General features: G+C 42.5%; 1 protein-coding gene across 1 annotated transcript; it reads left to right on the top strand.

The window, feature by feature from the left end:
- The first annotated feature begins 443 nt into the window (after positions 1 to 443).
- On the top strand, positions 444 to 18,254 carry LURAP1 (leucine rich adaptor protein 1). Its single transcript, XM_006898979.1, has 2 exons — positions 444 to 641; positions 17,733 to 18,254. The coding sequence occupies exons 1-2, from the start codon at positions 444 to 446 to the stop codon at positions 18,252 to 18,254; spliced, it is 720 nt and encodes a 239-aa protein (XP_006899041.1).
- Positions 18,255 to 21,865: the final 3,611 nt, after the last annotated feature.

Here is a 21,865-nt window from a genome sequence, read left to right as displayed (position 1 = left end):
AGCTTCTCTGCTCCAGCAAGCCTTTCAAAATCCTGTGCAGTTCTTTGCTACCGCTGTTGTTTAACCTTCCACAGCCCTAGCTGACTGAAGATGCTTCCTTAGGTTTTCGATTGGCATGCATTTATTGGGCGCCTGTTGTGTGCCTGGCTGATTAACTAGCAGGGTGGGAAGAAGATATGGCGTTTTCTTAGGTGCCCTTTCAGATACAAATCCAGGATCGCCCAGTCCCACGCATTCCAGGGCCAGAGCTTGTATGCGCAGCACCGGAATATATTTCTGGCTTTGCGCGGCTTTTCTGAGTGTTACGGCACCCTCTTCCCGCCCCCCGCGCCGCGCGGGCGGGGACCCACTCGTTCGGCTCCGCTTTGGTGGCGGAGATAGGAAGACCACCGGGAACCAGATCCTGGCGTTTGGTTCCCAGCACTGCTCAGGTTCGAGTCCGCATGGAGGGGGCTGCGGAGTCGCAGGCGCCTGACCTTCGAGACGTGGAGGGCAAGGTGGGCAGGAAGACCCCTGAAGGGCTACTACGCGGGCTGCGCGGCGAGTGGGAGCCGGAGACCGCTGGCGCCCTGCTGCTCCCGGGGGCACCTGACACGGGCCATGGCCTGGGGGACAAGATCATGGCGCTGAGAATGGAGCTGGTAAGTGTCGGCTCCCGGGGCCAGGGGTTCAGCGTTCCCAGCATAGGGCTGGAAAGGTCAAGGATGGACTGACGCCTTCAGAGTTGCTCTGGAGAGGAGGGAGTTAAAAACTCCGCAGTTACCCCTTAGAATTTCAACCTAGTCTATCTATAAACCCTGGGGTGGAAGCAGAGTGATTTGCACTAATTGCTCCCCAAGGGTAAGTGGGATACTGATGTGTCCTCAGGACTTGGGATGTGAAACATAGGATCAAGGAGGTTATCCTAACAAATAAATGGGAATGGGCAAATGAGGGCTGGAAAACTGAGGACGTAGCAGAAACAAATCCACACAGGGACCACCTGTTCCCACCCCTCCCCCCATTATAGGGCATCTGATTTTTTTTTTTCTCCCTCTCCAAACTGGAAGCTTCTTGAGGACTGGGAAGGGGCGTTGGTTCATCTGAGGCGCCAAGATTCAGGACAAGAGGGGCATATCTTCTGAAAACTGCCTGGACCAGAGGCAGTAAAGCTCTTCTTTCTCTTTCCCTAATGCTTTGTGTCCCTCCACTCCTACTTAAAATACGTGAAAGTTCCTAGAATCATAGCAGACAGAGTAGAATAGAAGCCCCATTAGTGCTTGTCTCCTCACCTCTGACTCAGTCTCCTCCCCCAAGCTGCACTGGGTATTTGGATCTCAGCTCTATCTCCTGGGGAGAAGAGGAGGAAACAGGCATCCTCCCCCATTCCTGGTGCTGCTGGTCTAGTTTTAGAGCCAAAAGGGCAGCTGCTGGCTCCCTCCACCTTCTCCACAGGTTCCCCAGGTTCTGGTTCCTGAGAAGGGGGTGCTTTACACCTGTCACCACTTTGCAACCAGTTCTGGATACCTGAGGAATTGCCAACCTTGTCCTGGCCTGAAACCAGGAGCCCACAGTCAATGTGTCAACCAGTTAAGTCACCAGAAAGTCTTCCTGGAGTCCTACTGTGTGCCAAGCTTTGAGCCAGACTGTGCTGTGAGGACTGGGGGTGAGATGGAGACGAAATCATGGGCTTCCAGACCACTTGGGATTTTTCCCTTTTACCTTCTGAGAGTTTAGGAGAGCCTTATGGGTGAGGCAGTCAGGGAAAGGTAACTGGGGAAAGGGCTTGAATACCTAATGTGCACTTGACCTTGAAGGTTGAGTTTATCCTAAACACCAAGTGCTCTCCAGAGAAGGGCTGGGACTGTGTCACCTGAGATGTGTATAGTAGGGGAAAGGATGGAGCAGGGTGGGGGTGGGGGCTGGCTTTTACCTCATCATACAAATAAAAGCTAACTCTCCCCTGAGTGATTGCTTGTGCCAGCAAGCATGCAGTACTTTACGAAATGGTCTCTTAATCCCCACAGAACCTTATGCCATAAGTGATATTTTATAAAAGAAACTTCCCAGAATCATACATGGAAAGTAAACAGTAGTGTCAGGATTTGAATCCAGTGGTCTGACTTCACACTGCGTCTTAACCATTGAGACCTGCTTTATGTCAGCCCTCTTAAATCAGCATTCTTCCTATCACACTGATACGGACACTCTGGTGGTGGTAAGGGGCTTGCTTGAACTCACACAGGAGAAACCATGCTTAGTTTTCTGGCTCTTACTCTCCTGCCTTTGGTAGAGACTGTTGTCTGTGAATTTTAAAGGTTTAACTTCTGATTTGTCTCTGTATTCTGAACATACTATAGTCGGCCAAGAGATCAAACAGGTTTGTCCCTGAGAGACTGAAACCAGGTTGCTCCTTAGAGGCAAGGATTTTGGGTTTTTTGGTTTTTTTTTTTTTCCTATAATTATATTTTATTAATTTTCATAAACATTTACAGAGATTTTGGGCTTCCACTCATTCATTGTTGCACTATTCTCTCTACCCTCCTCCCAGTTTGTTCTTGCCCAAATGCCACAGTGCTTGTCAAAGCCAGTTCTGATTAATCTTCTTTGTCAGTGTATCCTTTGCCATTCCCTATCACTCCTCCCTGAGAGAGACTTCACCCTGAGTCATAAGGAAAAGGGGACGGTGTATTCTCTTAGCTACTTCCTGCTGAAAAGGGACGCTGTGGGTTTCAGGGTGAAGATCTTCTCTCACTACTCTAAAGGGCCCCTTTGGCAGTAGGAAACACAAAGACTATTATGGAGATTGATTTTGGAATTCAGATGCACTCTTATTGATTGTGCTTGGCTGTACATGTACATATCCTTCAAGATGTATCATGGGGGTGTTGCAACCTAGAAGACACAAATTTGACTAACAAGTTATAAGTACATGAGTCCAAAAATTATGGAAAAGTAAAAGAAAAGATTCTTTCATTGTTTTACAAACCCTCCCCCAGGTCCCCTCCACCATGCAGCCCTCGCTCTAGTCTCCTGTGATGACAGAAATACCCAGTTACATCTCTCTTTTAGACGGTTCTCTCCCTCCTCTGCTTCAGTGCAGTATACATTATTGAACCCATCTTACTCAGTGTCTCCCTAACCCCAAGGACAGTCCCATTCTACAACAGTGGCATCATGTAATATTTGTCCTTTTGTGACTGGGATATTTCACTCAGCATAATGTTCTCCAGAGTCAACCATTTTGAATAATATTGCATGAGTTCCTTGTTTTTTAATGCAGCATAGTATTCCATTGTGTGAATATACCACAGCTTCTCTAGCCATTCATTTGTTGATGGGCACTTAGGTTGTTTCCAACTCCTTGCTATTGTGAACAAAGCTGCAATGAATATGGGTGTGCATATATCGAGGCAAGGATTTTGAAACACTCATATACTTTCGGCATATTTCCAGGAGGGACTAGTCTTTGGAAAAGGACATTATGCTTGAAAAGGTAGAGGGTCAAGGAAGTTATGGAAGACCCTGAATGAGATGGATTGACATAGTAACTGTGGCAATGGGGGCAGGGTATCAGAAACAGTGAGACTGACTCAAGGTAGGGCAGGGTTCAGGGCTATTGTTCATAGGGTTGCTATTGAGGCTACCAGTTGCACATAACTACAAAACCAACATTATTTACTTTGCTTATCCTGAGGTTGAAGGGAGGGAGTTTTCTAGGGGTTAAAACAGGGAGAAGTACCTTATAAACTCCCACAGATCACTACCTCATTCCCTTCTCCCTCCTCAGGCCAGCATGTCATAGATCTCTTCATGCATTCTGCCCAGACCATTGGCTTGGGCCCAGAGTATAAAGGGGGGGGGGCGGGGGGGACAGAGGTATTTCCCTTGGAGTCACTGGTGACAGAACTAGTCCAGGTCCTTCAAGTGTCTCCACAGCTGTCCTTGCCGTGAGGGGCAGGACTGCCCTTGAGGCAAAGGTCAGTCCTGCCTCTTTCCTCCCTCTTTTTATTCAAGGGTTGAGAGAACCAGCCAAAACAGGGATACTTGGAAAGGAAAAACAATGGCAAACTCCCTTTAGTCCTCCCACCTGAAGAACTGTTTCTATGACAGCCCACACCCACAGAGCAGTTTTGGAAAAGCTTTAATCCAGGCTGGAGAAGGCATGGGTTCAAAACCTGGCTCTAGTCCTGAACTGCTTTGTGAACTTGAGCAGGACCCTGACCCTCTCTCCCTACTCCCCTCCCAAAGGTCTTACATATCTGTTAGGGAGTTTCTTAATGTGGAAGCCTAAAAACAAAAAGAAATCCCATAAGTTTCTCAATACACATCCAGTGGTCTGACTGTGATGAGGTTTTAAACTTGACATGGTAGAGTATTTGTGAAAATAGTTTAGTGTGTGTGTCATCGCAAGTGTGACTCCTTAGAGACCCAGCTCGGTTCTTCTGCAGTGTTTCCTCTTAGAGTCATACCTTCTTTTAGTACCAGTGTTTATTTAAATACATTGGAGAAATGAGGAAGTTCTCCTTTTGTTTCTTGGCCAGGAATCTCTTGAACTTGAAATTCTTGTGAGAAGACAGTGAAGATGAAAGGTGCCCACACTCAACACAGGTGGCAGAGGAAGGGAAAGAACTCTCTCTCCTTCGGCCTCAGGCTTTCTCTCTTTGGGGATGAGATTTTGGAACTAAATTATCTTTAAGAGCTCTTCTAGTAGCAGAAATCTGAAAATTTCAGTTCACAGTCAGGATGCTGAGAATGAAATATCTAGGCTTTTATCTTGATCTCTTTTTATCTTATTTTACATGGAACAGTGGGGTAACCATGCCCCATTATTCCAGGGCTGGGCAGAGATTTTTAAAAAAAATTTTTTGGTGGGTTTTTTTGTTTGTTTGTTTCTTTTAATCAGAAGGCCATCATTTTATTGCATTTTAAAATTTGTATTATGATTTAGATAAAAGTTTATAGTAAAATTAGTGTTCCATTCAACAGTTCATGGATATTGTGTTTCATGAAGTTCATTGCTATCCCTACAATGTAACAGCATGCTTCCTACTTCCCCTGTGTTTCTCTTTTCCATTCATGCTTCTTTTTTGTCCTTCCTGCCTTCTGAGCTTTATTCCAGGGCAAATGCTGTTCTTCTGATCTTCTATTGTTTATTTTTAGAGATTTTTATGTGTTGAGGGGAAGGGTCAGGTGATTCAGGGAAAAAATAGTTGAGGGTCGGTTCTGAGGCTGCATCTCTTGAGCTGTTTATCCCTTTCTCTGTTTCAAAAAAATGATTATTTGAATGAGTGTGTTTCTTTTTCTGGTAAGAAAGCCTGCTTCTATTCTGGGGAATAATGTTATCATAGCCAGAAAATACCTGGGTCTAATTTACTCAACCCTAGGCTTAGTACCAGATATGAATTGGACACTCAACTCTAGGTTTAGTACTAAATATGAATTGAGCGTGGTCTGCCCTCACGAGATTTACATAGTTTAAATTGGGGAGAAGGAGAGAATTAAACTTTTTACCCTAGTTTCTCTCATTGTCATCAAATTGGAACTGACTCATGGTACACTTTTCCATTGGGTTTCCACAGCTGTATATTGTATCGGAAGGGACTGTCCATCTTTTTTCCAAGGAGTGGCTGCTGGGTTCCATGGATTCCAGCTACCAGAGAGGCATGGCCTTTGGATTACCAGTCCAGCTCCCTACAGACTACTCCACCAGAGCTCTTTAGCAACTCTAGTTATTATTATTGTTGCTAGGTGCCATCGAGTCCAGTACAAATCATAGTTACCCTGTGACCAAGAGATCTGAACTCTGTTCTATCCTATGCCATTCTCACAATTTCTGACACACTAAACCCCATTGCTGCAGTCACTGTGTAAATAAATCTACCTGGTTGAGAGTCTTCCTTTCTTTGACTATCTTTCCACCTTTCCAAACATGATGTCCTTCCTCAAGAAATAGCCTCTGCTATGGGATATTTAGTATTCTCCAACAACATACTTCAAAGGCATCAATAATTCTTCTGTCATTCATTGTCCAGCATAATAAATGGTCTATATCAGGCACACCTTAGTCCTGAAACTAATATCAATTGCTTCTCAATAATTTGGAGAGATCCCTGATTGCAGGCCTTCCCAGTGCAATATGTCTCCTGATCTCCTGCTGGTAACAGATGTATTGATTGTGGATCCAAGTAAGATGAAGTCATTGACTTCTTCGAGATAGCTTCTTGGTCTAGATACAGGTTTTGCATTAACACAATTAAGTCAGTACAGGATTATAAATGCTGCTGGAACCGAAGGAGGGTTTGGTCAACATGGCTGGGTTTTGTGTTGTGGAAAGTTCATTTTGAATTGCAGTGTGATAATATGGTCATTTAAATGTCTCTCTGGACCTCTTTGCTTAAGTCCTACTTAACCTCTGAGTCCTGGGAAGCTTTTTCTGACCTTGTCTGGTTGGGTTTTGGACCTGTAGGCAGTTGTTTCCCCTAGCAGTTTCCCTTAGCACAAATTTTGAATGTTGACATCATCGTTTTGTCTTACTCACTAGACTGAACTTTTTGATGGCAAGAAATAGTGACTGCTCTTTCTTCATTTAACACAATGCCAAGCCAAGCCTGTAAGAAACCACTCATAAATATCTGAATAGCGTAATGCGTGACAAGCCTTAATTCTATCTTAAAGGGGAGAAAGTAAAATTCCCTTGTAGGAAGTGGCATTTGAACTAGGTTTTGAAGAATGAATAAGGTCAAACCATCTAAGATGCCATTACTGGCCTCTTCTTGTCTGGAACAAAGAATTGAGAAGAAAGGCAATGATGCATAGAAACAATTAGTCCAAAGGACAGATACAATACAGATCTCAACTTCTACAACCCTGAATGAAGAAGAACTAAATGGTGTCCAGCCACCACCATGGACCACTCTAAAAGGGATCACAGTAGATGGTCCTGGATAGAGTGTGGGGAAATGTGGAACAAAATTTAAAAACATAAAAAAGGCCAAGATTACTTGTCTGCTACACTGATGGTACCCTTGAAATGATGACCTTTAGTCACCCTTCAAATGTGAAACAAAACTCATCTGCTGCCTCAAACTGTAGCCAAACCCTAGGTAGGCATACTTATGTTACCAGTAGCACCATCCTTAACCAGCTGTATAAGGTCATTTGGCCAAAGATAAAGCCTAACAGTTTGATAAACTGTGGTCACTTATCTGTTGCTAAGATATTGGAAGCTATGACACTGCAATTTCAAATACGGTCAAGGTCACCCATTCTGGAGAAGTTTTAGGGGAGCTGCCATCAATTACTAATATGCAAGTTCAAGTTGAAACTGAAGAAAATTTCTAAAAATCCACAAAAGCCAAAATAGAACCTTGAGTTTATGTTACCTGAATTTAAAAATCATTTCAAGAATAGATCTGATGCATTGAACAGTATCAACCAAAGATCAGGCAAATCAAGAGGGGACATCATCCATGAAGAAGTCATAAAAAAAAATCATTAAAAAGAAAAGAAAGAAAGACAAAGGCCAAAATAAATATACCAAGAGAGACCCTGAAACTTGCTCTTCAATTTAGAGAAGTGAAAGCAAAAGGCAGAAATGATGAAATAAAAGACCTTAACAGATTTCTAAGGGCAGCTCAAAAAGACAAAACAACTTACTTTTTTTCAGATTTCTTTTTGTGCCTCTTTTTTTTTAATTCATTTTAATGAAAGTTTACAGAGACTTTGGATTTCCATTCATTCATTATTGCACTTTTCCCCCTGCCAAACCTCCCCACCCGGTTCACTTTTCTCTTTGAAAAGTAAAAGAAAAATTATTTCATTGTTACACAATTCCTCCCCTCAAGTCCACTCCACTATGCAGCCTTCTTTCCGGACTCCTGTAATGATAATCATATATCCCTTTTAAACAGTTCTCTCCCTCATCTGTTTCAATGCAGAATACATAATTTATCCCATCTTTCTCAGTCTCACCCCAACCCTGATGTCAGTCCTGTTTTACAACAGTAGCACCATGCAGTATTTGTCCTTTTATGACTGAGATATTTCACTCAGCATAATGTCCTCCACGGTCACCCATTTTTAATAGTATTTCATGAGTTCCTTGTTTTTCAATTCAGTGTAGTATTCCATTGTGTGAATATACCAGAGCTTCTCTATCCATTTGTTTGTTGATGGGCACTTGGGTTGTTTCCAGTTCTTTGCTATTGTGAACAAATCCGCGATAAACTTGGGTGTGCAAAACCAATGTGTTTTAAATTAAAAAGCCAAAAGGGGCCTTTCTACGAAGATGGTGCCGAAAGCTAAGAAGGAAGCCCCTGCCCCTCCCAAAACTGAAGCCAAAGCAAAGGCATTAAAGGCAGTCCTGAAGGGCATCCACAGCCAAAAAAAAAAAGATCCACAAGTCTCCCACCTTCCAGCGGCATAAGACGCTGAGACTCCGAAGGCAGCCCAAATACCCCTGGAAGAGCGCCCCCAGGAGAAACAAGCTTGACTGCTATGCCATCATCAAATTTCCCCTGACCATTGAGTCAGCTATGAAGAGGATAGAAGATAACAACACACTTGTGTTCACTGTGGATGTCAAGGCCAACAAGCACCAAATTAAACAAGCTGTAAAGAAGCTCTGTGACACTGATGTGGCTAAGGTCAACACTTTGATTAGGCCTAATGGAGAGAAGAAGGCCTATGTTCGACTTGCCCCTGACTATGATGCTTTGGATGTTGCCAACAAAATTGGGATCATCTAAACTGAGTCCAGCAGGCTAATTCTAAATACAAATTTTTCTAACAACAACAAAAAAAAAAGCCAAAAGGGAACAACACTTTCAGCATTTCTCAACAGCTGAACAAATTCAAACCTTGGGTTGCAATACTGAAGGGTTCTTTGGGCAAAATTTTGAATGATCCAGGAAGTTTCAAAAGAAGACAGAAAGAATATGCAGTTATTGTACCCCTCCCCCTCAAAAAATTGTGACTGCTGAATAATTTCAGGAGGTAACATATGATATAGAAACAATGGCACTGAAGGAGGAAGTTCAAGCTGCACTGAAGATAATAGCAAACAGTAAGACCCCAGGAATTGATGGGATACTAATTGATATGTTTGGTATGATCAAAGCAAACAGATACAGCTTTGGGCATGCTCACTAGTCTGTGTCACGAAATTTGGAAGAGAGATACCTGGCTAACTGACTGGAAGAGATCCATAATTGTCCACATGTTGTTGGTTTGTTTTTTTTTTTAAAAAAAGTTATTCAATAGAGTGTGGAAATTACTGAACAACATCATTAATATCACACACAAGTAAAATCTTCCTAAAATGACCAGAAAGTCAAGGTGGTTTCAGAAGAGGCTGTGAAATGAGAACTATTATTGCTAATGTCAGATGGATCTTGGCAGAAGCAGAAACTACCAAAAATATGTTTGGGTTTTTTTATGGACTATGCAAAGGTGTTCAACTATGTGGATCCCATTGAGAAGAATGGGAATTACAGACCATTTAATTGTGCTCATATGAACACTGTATATGGATAAAGCAGCAGTTATTCAAACAGACCTAGGGAATACTACACGGTTTAAAATCATAAGAGTGTGTGGCAGGGTTGCATCATTTCTCCACACCTATTTAGTCTGTACACTGAGCAAATAACTTGAGATGCTGTACATGAAGATAACTGTGGCTTCAGGGTTGGATGAAGATTTGTTAACAATTTATAACAAATGAACAACTTATATAGTGACACAACTTAGCAAAAGTAAAGACTTGAAGGCCTTTCTGAAGATTAATGACTACAGCCTTCTATATTGGTTATATCTCAACATCAAGAAAACAAAAATCCTCACCACTGGACTAGTAGGCAACTTGGTGCTGTTGTTCAGTGGGTTTTTTTTCCTTTTTTTTTGGTAAAGAAAAGTTTATTTTAAAAAGCTCTAATGACTTGCCCTGTGCTTAGTTCCTGGGCATGTTCAGTGTTTTTTAATTTAGCACAACTCTTAGCAACTCTACGAACAACAGATCTGAACTTTGTCCTATCCTGATCCATCTTTATCATTCCTAACACACTTGAGCCTATTACTGTGGACAGTGTGTCAGTCTATCTCATTGACAGTCTTCCTCTCTTTCACTGATCCTCCATCTTTCCACACATGGTGTCCCTCTCCAAGGAATAATCTTTTCTAACAACACGCCTAAAGTGTGTGAGGTGAGGCTTCACTATCCTTGCTTCCAAGGAGCAGTCTGTGTGCACTTTCTCCAAGATAAAGTTCTTTTTACAGTCCATGGAATAGTCAGCACTCTTCTCCAACACCACAGCTCAAAGGCATTGATCCTTCTGTTATCTTTATTCACCTTCCATCTCTCAGACACATAGCATGTGACTGGAAAGACTTAAGGCTTGAGTCAGACAAAGTCTAGGGTCAACTGGAGTGCCTTCTTCACTCAGGAACACAAAGAGAGAGGGTGGCTGTAACTGGGGCCTGAGCCATCATCACTGGGAGAAGACAATAGGCTCTGCCAGGTTTGGCTGATATAAGCTCACTTGCAATCCCAAGGGCACTCTGTTCAAATCTACCAGCTACCGTGGGAGGAGGATGAGCAGTCTCCTCATGTGTGATGTGAAAACTTGCTACAGGGTCAGCCGTGTTGGTTTCAATTTGAGAGCACACAACTACATTACAGGTATCCACTCCAAGCCAGCTCAGGCCTCAGGACCTCACCTTATGTGATGCTGGAGATGGTCCACTCCAGGACAGCCCAGGATCAAACACAATGTGGACATTATTGAACAACTTCATTAATATCCCATGCAACCAAAATATTGCTCAAGATCATTAAAAAAAATGGTTAGAATAGTACATTGACAGGGAACTGCCAGAAGCTCAAGCTAGGTTTAGAAGAGGCTATGGTGCCAAGGATATCATTGCAGATGTCAGACGGATCTTGGATGAAAGCAGAGAATACCAATTGGCCCAGTGGTGAGAATTTTTGTTTTCTTGATATTGAGCCTCAGTCCATATTGAAGGTTGAAGTCCTTGACCTTCTGTAGCAAGTACTTCAGGTCCTCCTCAGTTTCAGCAAGCAGGATCATGTCGTCAGCATAACGCAGATTGTTGATGAATCTCCCTCCAGTCCTGGTGCCACACTTCTCCTCATACAGCACAGCCTCCCGGATAGTCCATTCTGCATATAGGGTGAAAAGGTATGGAGATAGGACACATCCCTGGTGTACACCCTTCCCAATTTTGAACCATGCAATGTTTCCTTGTTCTGTTCAAGACCTCTTGCTGAGTATAGGTTTCGCATTAGAACGATCAAGTGTTCTGGGATTCCCATTCTTCTCAGAGTCAGACACTGTTGTGATCCACACAGTCAAACGCCTTTGCATAATCAATGAAACACAGATATACAGCCTTCTGGTACTCCTGCTTTCAGCCAAGATCCATCTAGCATTAGCTACAAGAAAATGAAATCCTATACCAGCTAGTGGAGAAAGTTGAAAAACCAACCTATTTTTGCATTATATAAACTCTCAAAGGTTGTGGAAATTGGAACCACCAGGTATTTCTGGAACTGGAGGTGAAGGTAGGACTGAAAATAAAGCAGTTGGTTGAAAGTCTATGTAACATTCATACTTTCAGATCCCTTCCCTAACTGCAAACAGATGTCAGCAACTCTTGGATTGAGAGACACTACTAAGCATAGCTGAGGGTAAGAGGATTTAATAAAAAATGTATTAAATATAAAAATACCCCTCCCAGCCTTCTCCTCTAATTTGCTATCAGAATTTTGTCAGCCTTGTTTATATAACCCTCCTTTGTGGAGGAAACAGGATTCTTTTGGGGATATGAGGAGCTTAAGAGAGAAAAAAAAACAACCACAACATACTGATTTCTGGTTTTAGCCAAACAACCCAGGCAGATCACACTGCAACCAAGCTCACAGTTTCCAATCAGAACTTTTTTTCTTTTCTTTATATTGTGACTTCAGTGTAAGTTTACAAAGTTAATTGGTTTTCCACTCAACTATTCATACGTTTTGTCTTATGACATTAATTATAATGCCCATGAGGTAACTACTTCCTCCCTGTGATCCTTGTTTCCTTTAAACCTTCTATCCTCCCACTTCTTGTCTTTAGAGCTGTATCACTAGACAAATGCTTCCCTTTTGATCCTTGACAACTTCAATCTTTTCTCCATCTACTATAATGTTATCTGTTGGTCCAGTGGTGAGGATTTTTGTTTTCTTGAAATACTTTTTGACCCAGCAATTGTACTACTGGAAATATACCCTAAAGAAACCAGAGGCATGACTCAAACAAATGTATGCACATTTTTTTTTGTTTTTGCTGCATTATTTGCAATAGCAAGGAGATTGAAGCCACCCAAATGCCCATCAACAAATGAATGGATAGAATAATTATGGTACATTCACACAATGGAATGGTACACAGCACTGAAAAACAATGAACTCCTAAAAAATTACACAACATGGGGGAGCCTAGAGGACTTATGCTGAGTGAAATATCTCAGTTACAAAAGGACAAATTCTGCATAATACTGCTGTTATACAACAGGACAAACAAGGAGGGATGTTGGGGAGAGAATGAGGAAAGAGTGGATAATGAACACTGCAGTAGATCAGATGAGAGGAAGAACTATCTGAAAGGAATATATGAATAGGCATTATATGTATGACAATGGTCTAGAAAAAGAGGTGCATTGTGAGGAGTACTGGGGGGTAAGAAGGAAGAAAATGTTTAGGGGAGCTCTGGTGGCCTAGTGGTAAGGAGCTGCAACTACAATCCCAGAGGCACACAGTTCGAATCCACCAGATGCTCTGCCGAGGAAGGAGGGACAATCTCCTCCTGTACCAGTCAGATTGATTTGACGGTACACTCACACAAAAACAATAAAAAAAATGTTTAACAATAGAAAAAAATAAAAATAAAAAATTGTTTAAAAAAACATGAAAAACTCAATAGAGGAATTGATGTCATAGAAGAAAACTTTCAGATAATAGAGCAAATATAGATAAATGGAAGAGAAAAAGAAAGAAAAGAAAATAGAGGTTCTCTATTAAAATATTAACATTTCCAGGAAAAATATTGGAGGAAAAAGAATCATAAATAAAAGCTTGCAAACTTGAAAGGCATTAATATCTAGGTTAAAAGGGATCATCAAGTAGCTAACTAACAATTAAAATAGACCCACATCCTGGCAAAGTGCTGTGAAACTTTGAAACACTGGGTGGTCAAACCTACTAGGTGCTCATAGGAAAAGATGAAACAATCTACTTTTGTCAAGATTTATAGCCTTAGAAACCCTATGTAGTTTACTCTTCTCTGTTACCTTGGGTCACCATAAGTCAAGAGTTGACTCAATGGTGATGGATATGTTTTTTTTATGCTGCTTTTACAGACTTTCAAGTCGGAACAGACTCACAGCTGATCTTCCAGTGGGTTTTCAGAGGCAGTAAATCACATGGCAGTAAATCACAAAATATTACATTGCCTATTTACTCCTATTTTCTGGGAATTGTTGTTGTTCTTGTTCGGCACCATCAAATCAAATATGATTCATAGTGACCCTATGAACAAAAGATCTGAACCCCTATTCTATCCTGCGTCATCCTCACACTATTACATTTAAGAGCCAATTGTGGTAATCACCACATCAATCTAGTTAAGACTTTGTTAAGGGTCTTCCTCTCCTTTGCTGACCCTCCACCCTTCTGAGCATCATGTCCTTCTCCAAGGAATAGCACCTCCTAGCAACATGCCCAAGGTATGTGAGGTGAAGCCTCATTCTTGCCTATTAAGAGCACTCTGGCTGCACCCACTCCAAGACATATCTTGTTTGTTCTCTTGGCATCCACGGGATATTCGGTGCTCTTCAACACCACAGCTCAAATGCGTGAATTCTTTTCCTGTCATTCTTATTCATTGTCCAGCTCTTAGATGCATAGTGAATAATCAGACCATAGCCTGAATCAGACACACTTTAGTCCTTAAACTGAAATCATTACTCTTTAATAATTTGGAGAAGTCCCTATCTGCAGATTTTCCCAGTGCAATGAATCTCCTTATTTCCTGACTGCTGGTAGCAAGGGTGTTAACTGTGGATCCAAGCAAGATGAAGCTGTTGACACTTTCAATCTCCTCTCCATCCATCATGATGCTGCCTATCAGTCTAGTGGTAAGAATCTTTGTTTTCTTGACATTGAGATGTGATTCTTACTGAAGGCTGCATTCCTTGATCTTCTGCAACAAGTGCTTCAAGTCCTCCTCATTTTCAGCGAGCAAGGTTGTATTATCTGTATAATGCAGGTTATTGGTTAATCTCCCTACTATCCTGATGCCACACTCCTCCTCATACAGTCCAGCCTCTTGGATAACTTGCTCGGCATACAGACTGAATGGATATGGAGAGAGAATACAACCCTGGCACACTCCCTTCCCAGATCCAAACCACGCAGTGCTCCTCTGCTCCATGTGCACAACAGCCTTCTTGTCTGGGTATAGGTTCTACATGAACACAGTCAAGTGCTTTGGGACTTCCATTCTTCTGAATATCAACCACAACTTGTTATGATCCACACAAGTCAAATGCTTTTGCATAGTCTATAAAGCATAGAGCACAGACAGACATTCTTCTAGTATTCTTGACTTTCAGCTAGGATCTCTGGTGCCACAGCCTCTTCTAAATCCTGCTTGAACTTCTGGCCATTCCCTATCTATGCACTGTTCAACTGTTTTTGAATGATCTTCAGCAGTATTTTGTTTGCATGTGATATTAATGATATTGTTTGATAGTTTCCACATTCAGTTGGATCACCTTTCTTGGGAATGGGAACAAACCTCTTCCAATCCATTGCCCAGATAGCTGTTCTCCAAATTTTCTGGTATAGACTGGTGAGTCATCAGTAACTAATTTCCAGAATGATGATGGGTCAGGTCATCATTCTGGGGATTAGTTACTGATAAATATATATATTGCTGTTGCTGTAATATGCTGTCAAGTCACTTGTGACTCATAGCAACCCTATGCAAACAGTTCTGAACTCTGCTCTATCCTCAGCCAACATTATTATCTCTGACATACCTACCGTCATGACCCCATAACAGTTTTTTTTTTCTTCTTCTAAGAAGCATTCTGGATATACTTCTTCCAAGATAATGGTGAATAACCATTATCATGATGAGTCAATCTATCTCATCGAGGGTTTTCCTCTCCTGCACTGTCCCTCCACTGTTCCAAGCATGATGTCCGTCTCCAAGGACTAGTCCCTCCTTGCAGTATGCCCATAGTGTGTCAATCAGAGCTTTAGAATCCTTGCTTCCAAGGAGCAGCCTGGTGTCACTCCCTCTAGGATGAACCTGTTTATTCTCCTAGCAGTCCATGATATATTCAGTACTCTTCCCCAGCATCAGAACTCAAAGGCCTCAGTTATCCTTCTAAAATCATTGTCTAGCTTTCTGATGCATAGCAAGTAATTGTGAAGACCATGTTGTTGTTATGTGTCATCAATTCAGAACCAACTCATAGCTGACCCTCTACTGGGTTTTTAGAGGTTGTAAATCACACAGGAAATTGTCCATCTTTCTCTATCAGAGCAGGTAGTGGGTTCAAACTGCATGCCTTTAGGTTGACAGCACAATTATTTACCACTGAGCCACCAGAACTCCCTGATAACTATATTGTTGTTGCTAGGTGCCATCGAGTCAAGTATGACTCATAGTGATCCTATGAACAACAGACCTGAACTCTGTCCTATCCTTACAATCTGTGCTAACTTTACCATCTCTAACACACTTGAGCTCACTGCTATGGTTATTATGTCAATCCAAAGAAAATGAACAAGCAAAGAAAATTTTAAGGAAAAAAAACTTTAAGCCAAAAAAAAAGAATCAAAGTAAGATATATGACTTAGCTATAAATTATTATTATTAGGTGCCATTGAGTCCACTCTGACTCATAGCAGTCTCTCACAGTCTCCACTGAGCTTAAGCCTATTGTTATAGTCACTGCGTCAATCAGTCCATCTACTTCAATGATCCTCCATTCTTCTACACATGATGTCCTTTTGTAAGGATTGCCCCAAAGTACATGAGACAGTTTGTTGCTTTTTTTCTTCTAAGAAGCATTCTGGGTGTACTTCTTCCAAGATAATGGTGAATAATAGTCTCAAATCCTAATTAAGAAAATGCAGGATAATTAACTTTCTCGCATGTATTGGGAGGATGAGAAAGGTATTTGTGTGGCAAGAGAGTTGAAAATATGAAAAAGTAAAATAATATTCTATAGTGTGAGAAGATAGTTTTAAAATAAACTGTCAGTGCAAACTGAAAAAATCAAGAAGTAGCAATATAAAAATGTTATTTAGAGATTTGAGGGTAAGTACTAAGAGAAACAGCTGAAATATTAAGATAGTTGTCTCTGGGAAGTGAAATTTAGGAGTAGGATTGAGGAACTAATACTTTTTGTAATAAATCATGGAAAGCTGTTTGACTCTTTAATCTAGATGTACCTATTGTTTTGATTAAAATTAAAACAACTTTTAAAAAGTGGTATGTAGCAGGACTTTGGGTTTATAGAGGAATATCCTAGATGTCAAGCTAGAGAGATGGGTAAGAGCTATATTATGACAGGCTTTTAAGTGCTGGCTGCTAGACTGTTTAGATTTTATTCTCTAAGAGCAGTGCAGAGTTCATAAAGCCTTTGAGCAGAGAAAGGACAGGTTCAGACTTGTGCTTAGGAAAGCTATCGCAGTTTTAGTTATACCAGACCCTAGAGAATACCCAGTAAACCAAACCACTCCCCAGTACGGACAGGGAAACTTTCTGTAAAACATGGTGAAGAAATTTAAAGTCTTCAGCAAATAAGATTATGACTCTTCTGAGTTCTGACCAACCTTTGCTTCCCTCAGCACCTGCTACCACCACCCTGAAATTGGTTCCCTAGCCCTGTCTCCTTTTGGCTCAGTCTAATTCTAAATTAACACCTGATTTCCATATCAGGCTATGCTTCCACTGTTTTACTGATGAATCTGGACTTCTGGTTTTCATAGTACTCTAAATAAAATTCAATGCTCGATAGTACCAGATATTAATACCTAACATTTACTGAGACCTTATTCTGTGGTTTGGCATTATGTTGTTAAGTGCCACTGAGTCGACTATCAGTCTATAGATTGAAAACTTGTCCCTGTGCCATCCTCACAGTCTCCACTGGACTTAAATCCATTGCTATAGTCATTCCATTTCATTGAAGGTCCTTCCTTCTCTGATCCTCTATTTCTCTAAGCATAATGTCCTTTTCCAAGGACTAGCCCCTCTTGATGACTTGTCCAAAGAGTGAAATTCACCATCTTTGCTTCTAAGAAGCATTCTGATTGCACTTCTAACACAAATTAGTTTGTCATTTTGGCAGACCAGGGTATATTCAATTTAAAGCCATCAGTTCATTGAGTACTTGACAGCATCTCAAAACCTTATAGCCACTCAATGAGATGAGCTATTTAGCTTTATTTATTTATAAACAAGGAAACTTAAGTTCAAAGAAGTTAAGAAGGTTGCCCAGTCATACATAAAGCTGGAATTTTAAACATTGTCTGTTTCTAAAGCCCACACTGCCTTCTATTTCTAGGCTTCAAAGTAAAACATAATTGGATGGGTCACAAGGTAGGAGCCTCTGGAAATGTTGGGGACATTATGGCTGAGGACCTTAGATAACCCCTTCTCTCATTCTTGCAGGCTTACCTGCGAGTCATTGATGTGAAGATCCTGCAGCAGCTGGTCACCTTGAATGAAGGCATTGAGGCAGTGCGCTGGCTTTTGGAGGATCGGGGGACATTGACCAGCCACTGCAGCAGCCTCACCAGCAGCCAGTACAGCCTGACAGGTGGGAGCCCAGTCCACTCAAGACGGGGCAGCTGGGACAGCCTGCCAGACATCAACTCCACTGACCGCCTGGATAGTGTTTCCATTGGTAGCTTCTTGGACACAGTGGCACCCAATGAACTGGATGAACAGCCTCCACCTGGGGCTCCCCCACCTGAGCTGGACTGGGCAAGGGTTATAACTGGTGAGGAAAGGGCCAGGACTGAGGTGGACCTGACAGTTGCCAGGCTAGGGGGATTGAGGGTGGGATGGAAGTCCTCAGGAGAAGAGCACCAGGGTGGACTGCCTGAACCTTCAGAGGATGAGAGTGCCAAGGTAGGCTTTGAAGCCCACTGGTACTGGGGACAGTGCCAAGATGATGTGACCTTCTTGTAAATGTATGCTGTGGCTTCTCTTATCTTTAGGCCCTGCTCCTTTAAAATTATGTCTCAATCTGAGGTTAGTAAGAGGCTGTATTGGGATCATCACTCCATGGTTACCATGGAAACCAGGCCTCACTATCCCGTTGGTCCCTAGGGCATTTCTGGCATTTATCTCTCAATCGTTGGGTCCTTACAACTATTTCCACTGATATACTGATTCTACAGGCTTAGCCTCTGGCATGCAGTGAGGGTAATGGTATTGATCCCTACCTACCCACTAGTAAGGATTTGAGGGATTTAGGACCCCTCGGGGATCACTAGTAAAGAGATAGTTGTGATTACTTCACCCAAGGTCTAAGGCTATTAGACCACTCCTGGACATGGACACTCAGGGTCAGCCTTGCAGGGGTGGGCCCGGACCCTCCCAGAAACCTTCACCCTTCCTTTTTTTTTTTGTGTGTGAGAAAAATTTATTACATTTTGAATTAGCCCGCTGGACTCAGTTTAGATGATCCCAATTTTGTTGGCAACATCCAAAGCATCATAATCAGGAGCAAGTCGAACATAGGCCTTATTCTCTCCATCAGGCCTAATCAAAGTGTTGACCTTAGCCACATCAATGTCATAGAGCTTCTTTACAGCTTGTTTAATTTGGTGCTTGTTGGCCTTGACATCCACAATGAACACAAGTGTGTTGTTATCTTCTATCTTCTTCATAGCTGACTCAGTGGTCAGGGGAAATTTGATGTCTTCCGGGGGTATTTGGGCTGCCATCGGAGTCTCAGCATCTTAGGCCGCCGGAACGTGGGTGACGTGCGGATCTTCTTTTTTTTTGGCTGTGGACGCCCTTCAGGACTGCCTTCTTGGCCTTCAATGCCTTTGCTTTGGCTTCAGTTTTGGGAGGGGCAAGGGCTTCCTTCTTCGTTTTTGGCGCCATCTTCGTAGAAAGCCACCCTTCCTTTTTGTTGAATGATGTAATTTCCTGCCAGGAGAGTGGAATACTTTCTCTGCACCAGTTTTGATTGATGATAGCCCAGAAAAGTGGTATCTGAGCCCCTGTTGTTAAGTGATACTGTAACCATTTATTGTTGTACTATTATTTTCTGCAAGTGGGACAGTCCTACCCCTTCTGGTAGGAAATTGTCTCACTTTCAATCAGATGTGCTTATTTTCAGAAAGGTTCTTACTTCTGGAATAGGATGATCTCTGTGGCTGCATCCCTGTCTTTGATGCCATTATACCTGGCCCTGTGCTTTTAGGAAGGGGAGCTAACAGGGCCTTTTGCCTCCTCTTTTCAATAAAGTCTGTTTGATCAGCCCCTGCCACAGTTCCCTGTTTCATCCAGGCCTTACCCCCATTCTGGTATTCCAGCTTCAAATCTGATTGCCTAGAGGAGCAGCCTTTGTGTTGCCACACCTCAGTTTTCTCTTCAGACTTTAGGGCTTTTATATGCAGAGAACCCTACGCCTTTCCCCCCACTGTTGATGAGAGCCCTCAGAACCTAGAGGCTTGCAGTTGTCTGGTTTGGGGGAATATCAGAATTTCAGACAGGGGCAGGTGGTTTCTTCTCTGACCCAGTGATTTTCCTTCCCCCACACTGCCCCATGCCTCCCACCATTTGGTCACAAGGGTGCCTGCTGGAGGTTGGAACACAAGGAATCCCCTTGTCTGAGAAACAATGGAGGCGTGGTAGGGGAAAGACAGAAGTTCTTTGGTCCCTGGCCCCACATCCTGGGAGGGGGCAGAGAGTGAGGGAAAGGCCCGTTTCCTCCCTTAGAGTAAGCCCAAGACTCCTGGGACCCAAAGAAGGGAGCAGAGGACCTGCTCTTGGGCATGAGTCCCAGGGCACCAGTGAATTACACGGAAGAAAGAATTCAGGGAAGCTGCCAACCTGGGGCTCAGGGAGGGGACAAGTGTGGGGGGAGGGGTGAGCAAGAGTTATAGGTGATATCAGAATGAATTCATGAAAATTAACCCATTGAACCAAGATAATTGCCCCATTTGGTGGTTCTTATTTTTGCCAGTTCCTGAAACGACATTACTGGAAGGCAAAAAAGAAAAAAGAGAAAAGGATGACAGATGGTCCTTAGTTACTCACTGAGATAGAAGAATCTTTCCCAAAATAACTCCTACAATTTCTTTGCTGTAATAACTCCTACAATTTCTCTACTGTAATAACTCCTACAATTTTTCTTTCAGCTTTTTATTTTGGCTGGAGAAGGGAAGGAACTAAGTTGATTACCTCCATCTTCTCTAAACACTAAAATTTGTCTTTCACAAGTTCCACCTTAGGACTCCTGGGGCAATATTTTCAGCCCTGTCTTAAAACCTTGCTACACCTTTCTCAAAGTGATCAATATCTCCAAAGTCTTTCCTCTGCTGCCCCCAACCCCTCTCCTCTAACCTCTCCTCATCCTGGGGCTCCTGATCTTACATTGGGGCTGGAGATTTAAATACTCAGTTCCACTATTTACTGTTGTCAATTGTGGTCCCCTTCCACTTAGAAGCCTGTGTTCATTTTGAAACGCGATTGTTCACTCTGAAGAAGATGCCCGCCCTCTTGTGGTCATTTTGAGCCACTGGTAGGGTTGTTGTATGCCATCAAATTGATTCCCACTTTAGGACAGAGTCAAAGAGACAAACTGGCCTCAAACTTTCTTGAAGAAAGCTCTGATGGTATAGTTTGTCATGTGTTGTTCTGTTAACTGAAAGGTTAGCAGTTCAAAATGGACCAGCTGTTCTGAGGCAGGAAGATGGATAGTCTCCTCTAGGAAAGATTTACAGTCTTGGAAACTCAGCAGAGTATCACTATGAGTCCACTTGAAGGCAATGGCTTAATCTTCATAAGAGCAGATTACCAAATTTTCTCTCCTTTGGAGTCACTGCTGGGTTACAATTGCTGAGATTTTGGTCCACCGTCAAATGCTCGACCAAAACACTGTCAAGGTTCCAGAGAGAATCATCAACTCCAGCAGAGATAGAGGAGTGGAACCTCCAAGTTCAAACACAGTATTCCAGAAACCACGTGTTATATAGCACCAGCTTCCTCAGGGCCCAGACAAAGCTGAAACTTGCTCAGGGTTTACTGTTATAAATCTGTGGTAATGCCTAGGTTAAAGAACCCACATCTCCTTCCTGCCTACCTGTGTAGGGCTCCATCCACTCAGCTAGACTTCCCCAAAAGGCTTAAAACCAATTTTCTTGCTTAATTACTAAGGCTCTCAGTTTCCTGTAAAGAAAGGAATAAGTCTTTAGGCTCTGAGGAAATAGGCCTGAGCCTGGGAAAACGATGCATTGTTCTGGTCCACAGACAGACAAGGAAAATCAATTCTATATCAAAATTTTTCCTGAAAAGGGACAAGCAAGCTGGTAGATCCAGACCTTGTCGGGGCAGAACTCAGCATTTCCATTGCCAAGGCAACCTGGAGTTTAGACTGGAGGCTGGGAGCGTTGAGATTCCAAATGGGTCCACTAGAGTTGGGAGCTCCGGGATGGTGAAGGGGTGGACCTGGAGAGGTGGAGCCACTGGGCCTGGTTACTCCAGCCAGTCTATCTTAATCTTGTGAACTCCATTTCCATAATAGAGAAGTCCAGTAAGTATGCATCCTTGATCCTTTCTACCTG

The sequence above is a fragment of the Elephantulus edwardii genome, unplaced genomic scaffold (assembly GCF_000299155.1).
Source record: "Elephantulus edwardii isolate Elephantulus edwardi_28Jun2011 unplaced genomic scaffold, EleEdw1.0 scaffold00243, whole genome shotgun sequence".
NCBI lineage: Eukaryota > Metazoa > Chordata > Mammalia > Macroscelidea > Macroscelididae > Elephantulus > Elephantulus edwardii.
This window is presented reverse-complemented; position numbering and strand designations above follow the sequence as displayed.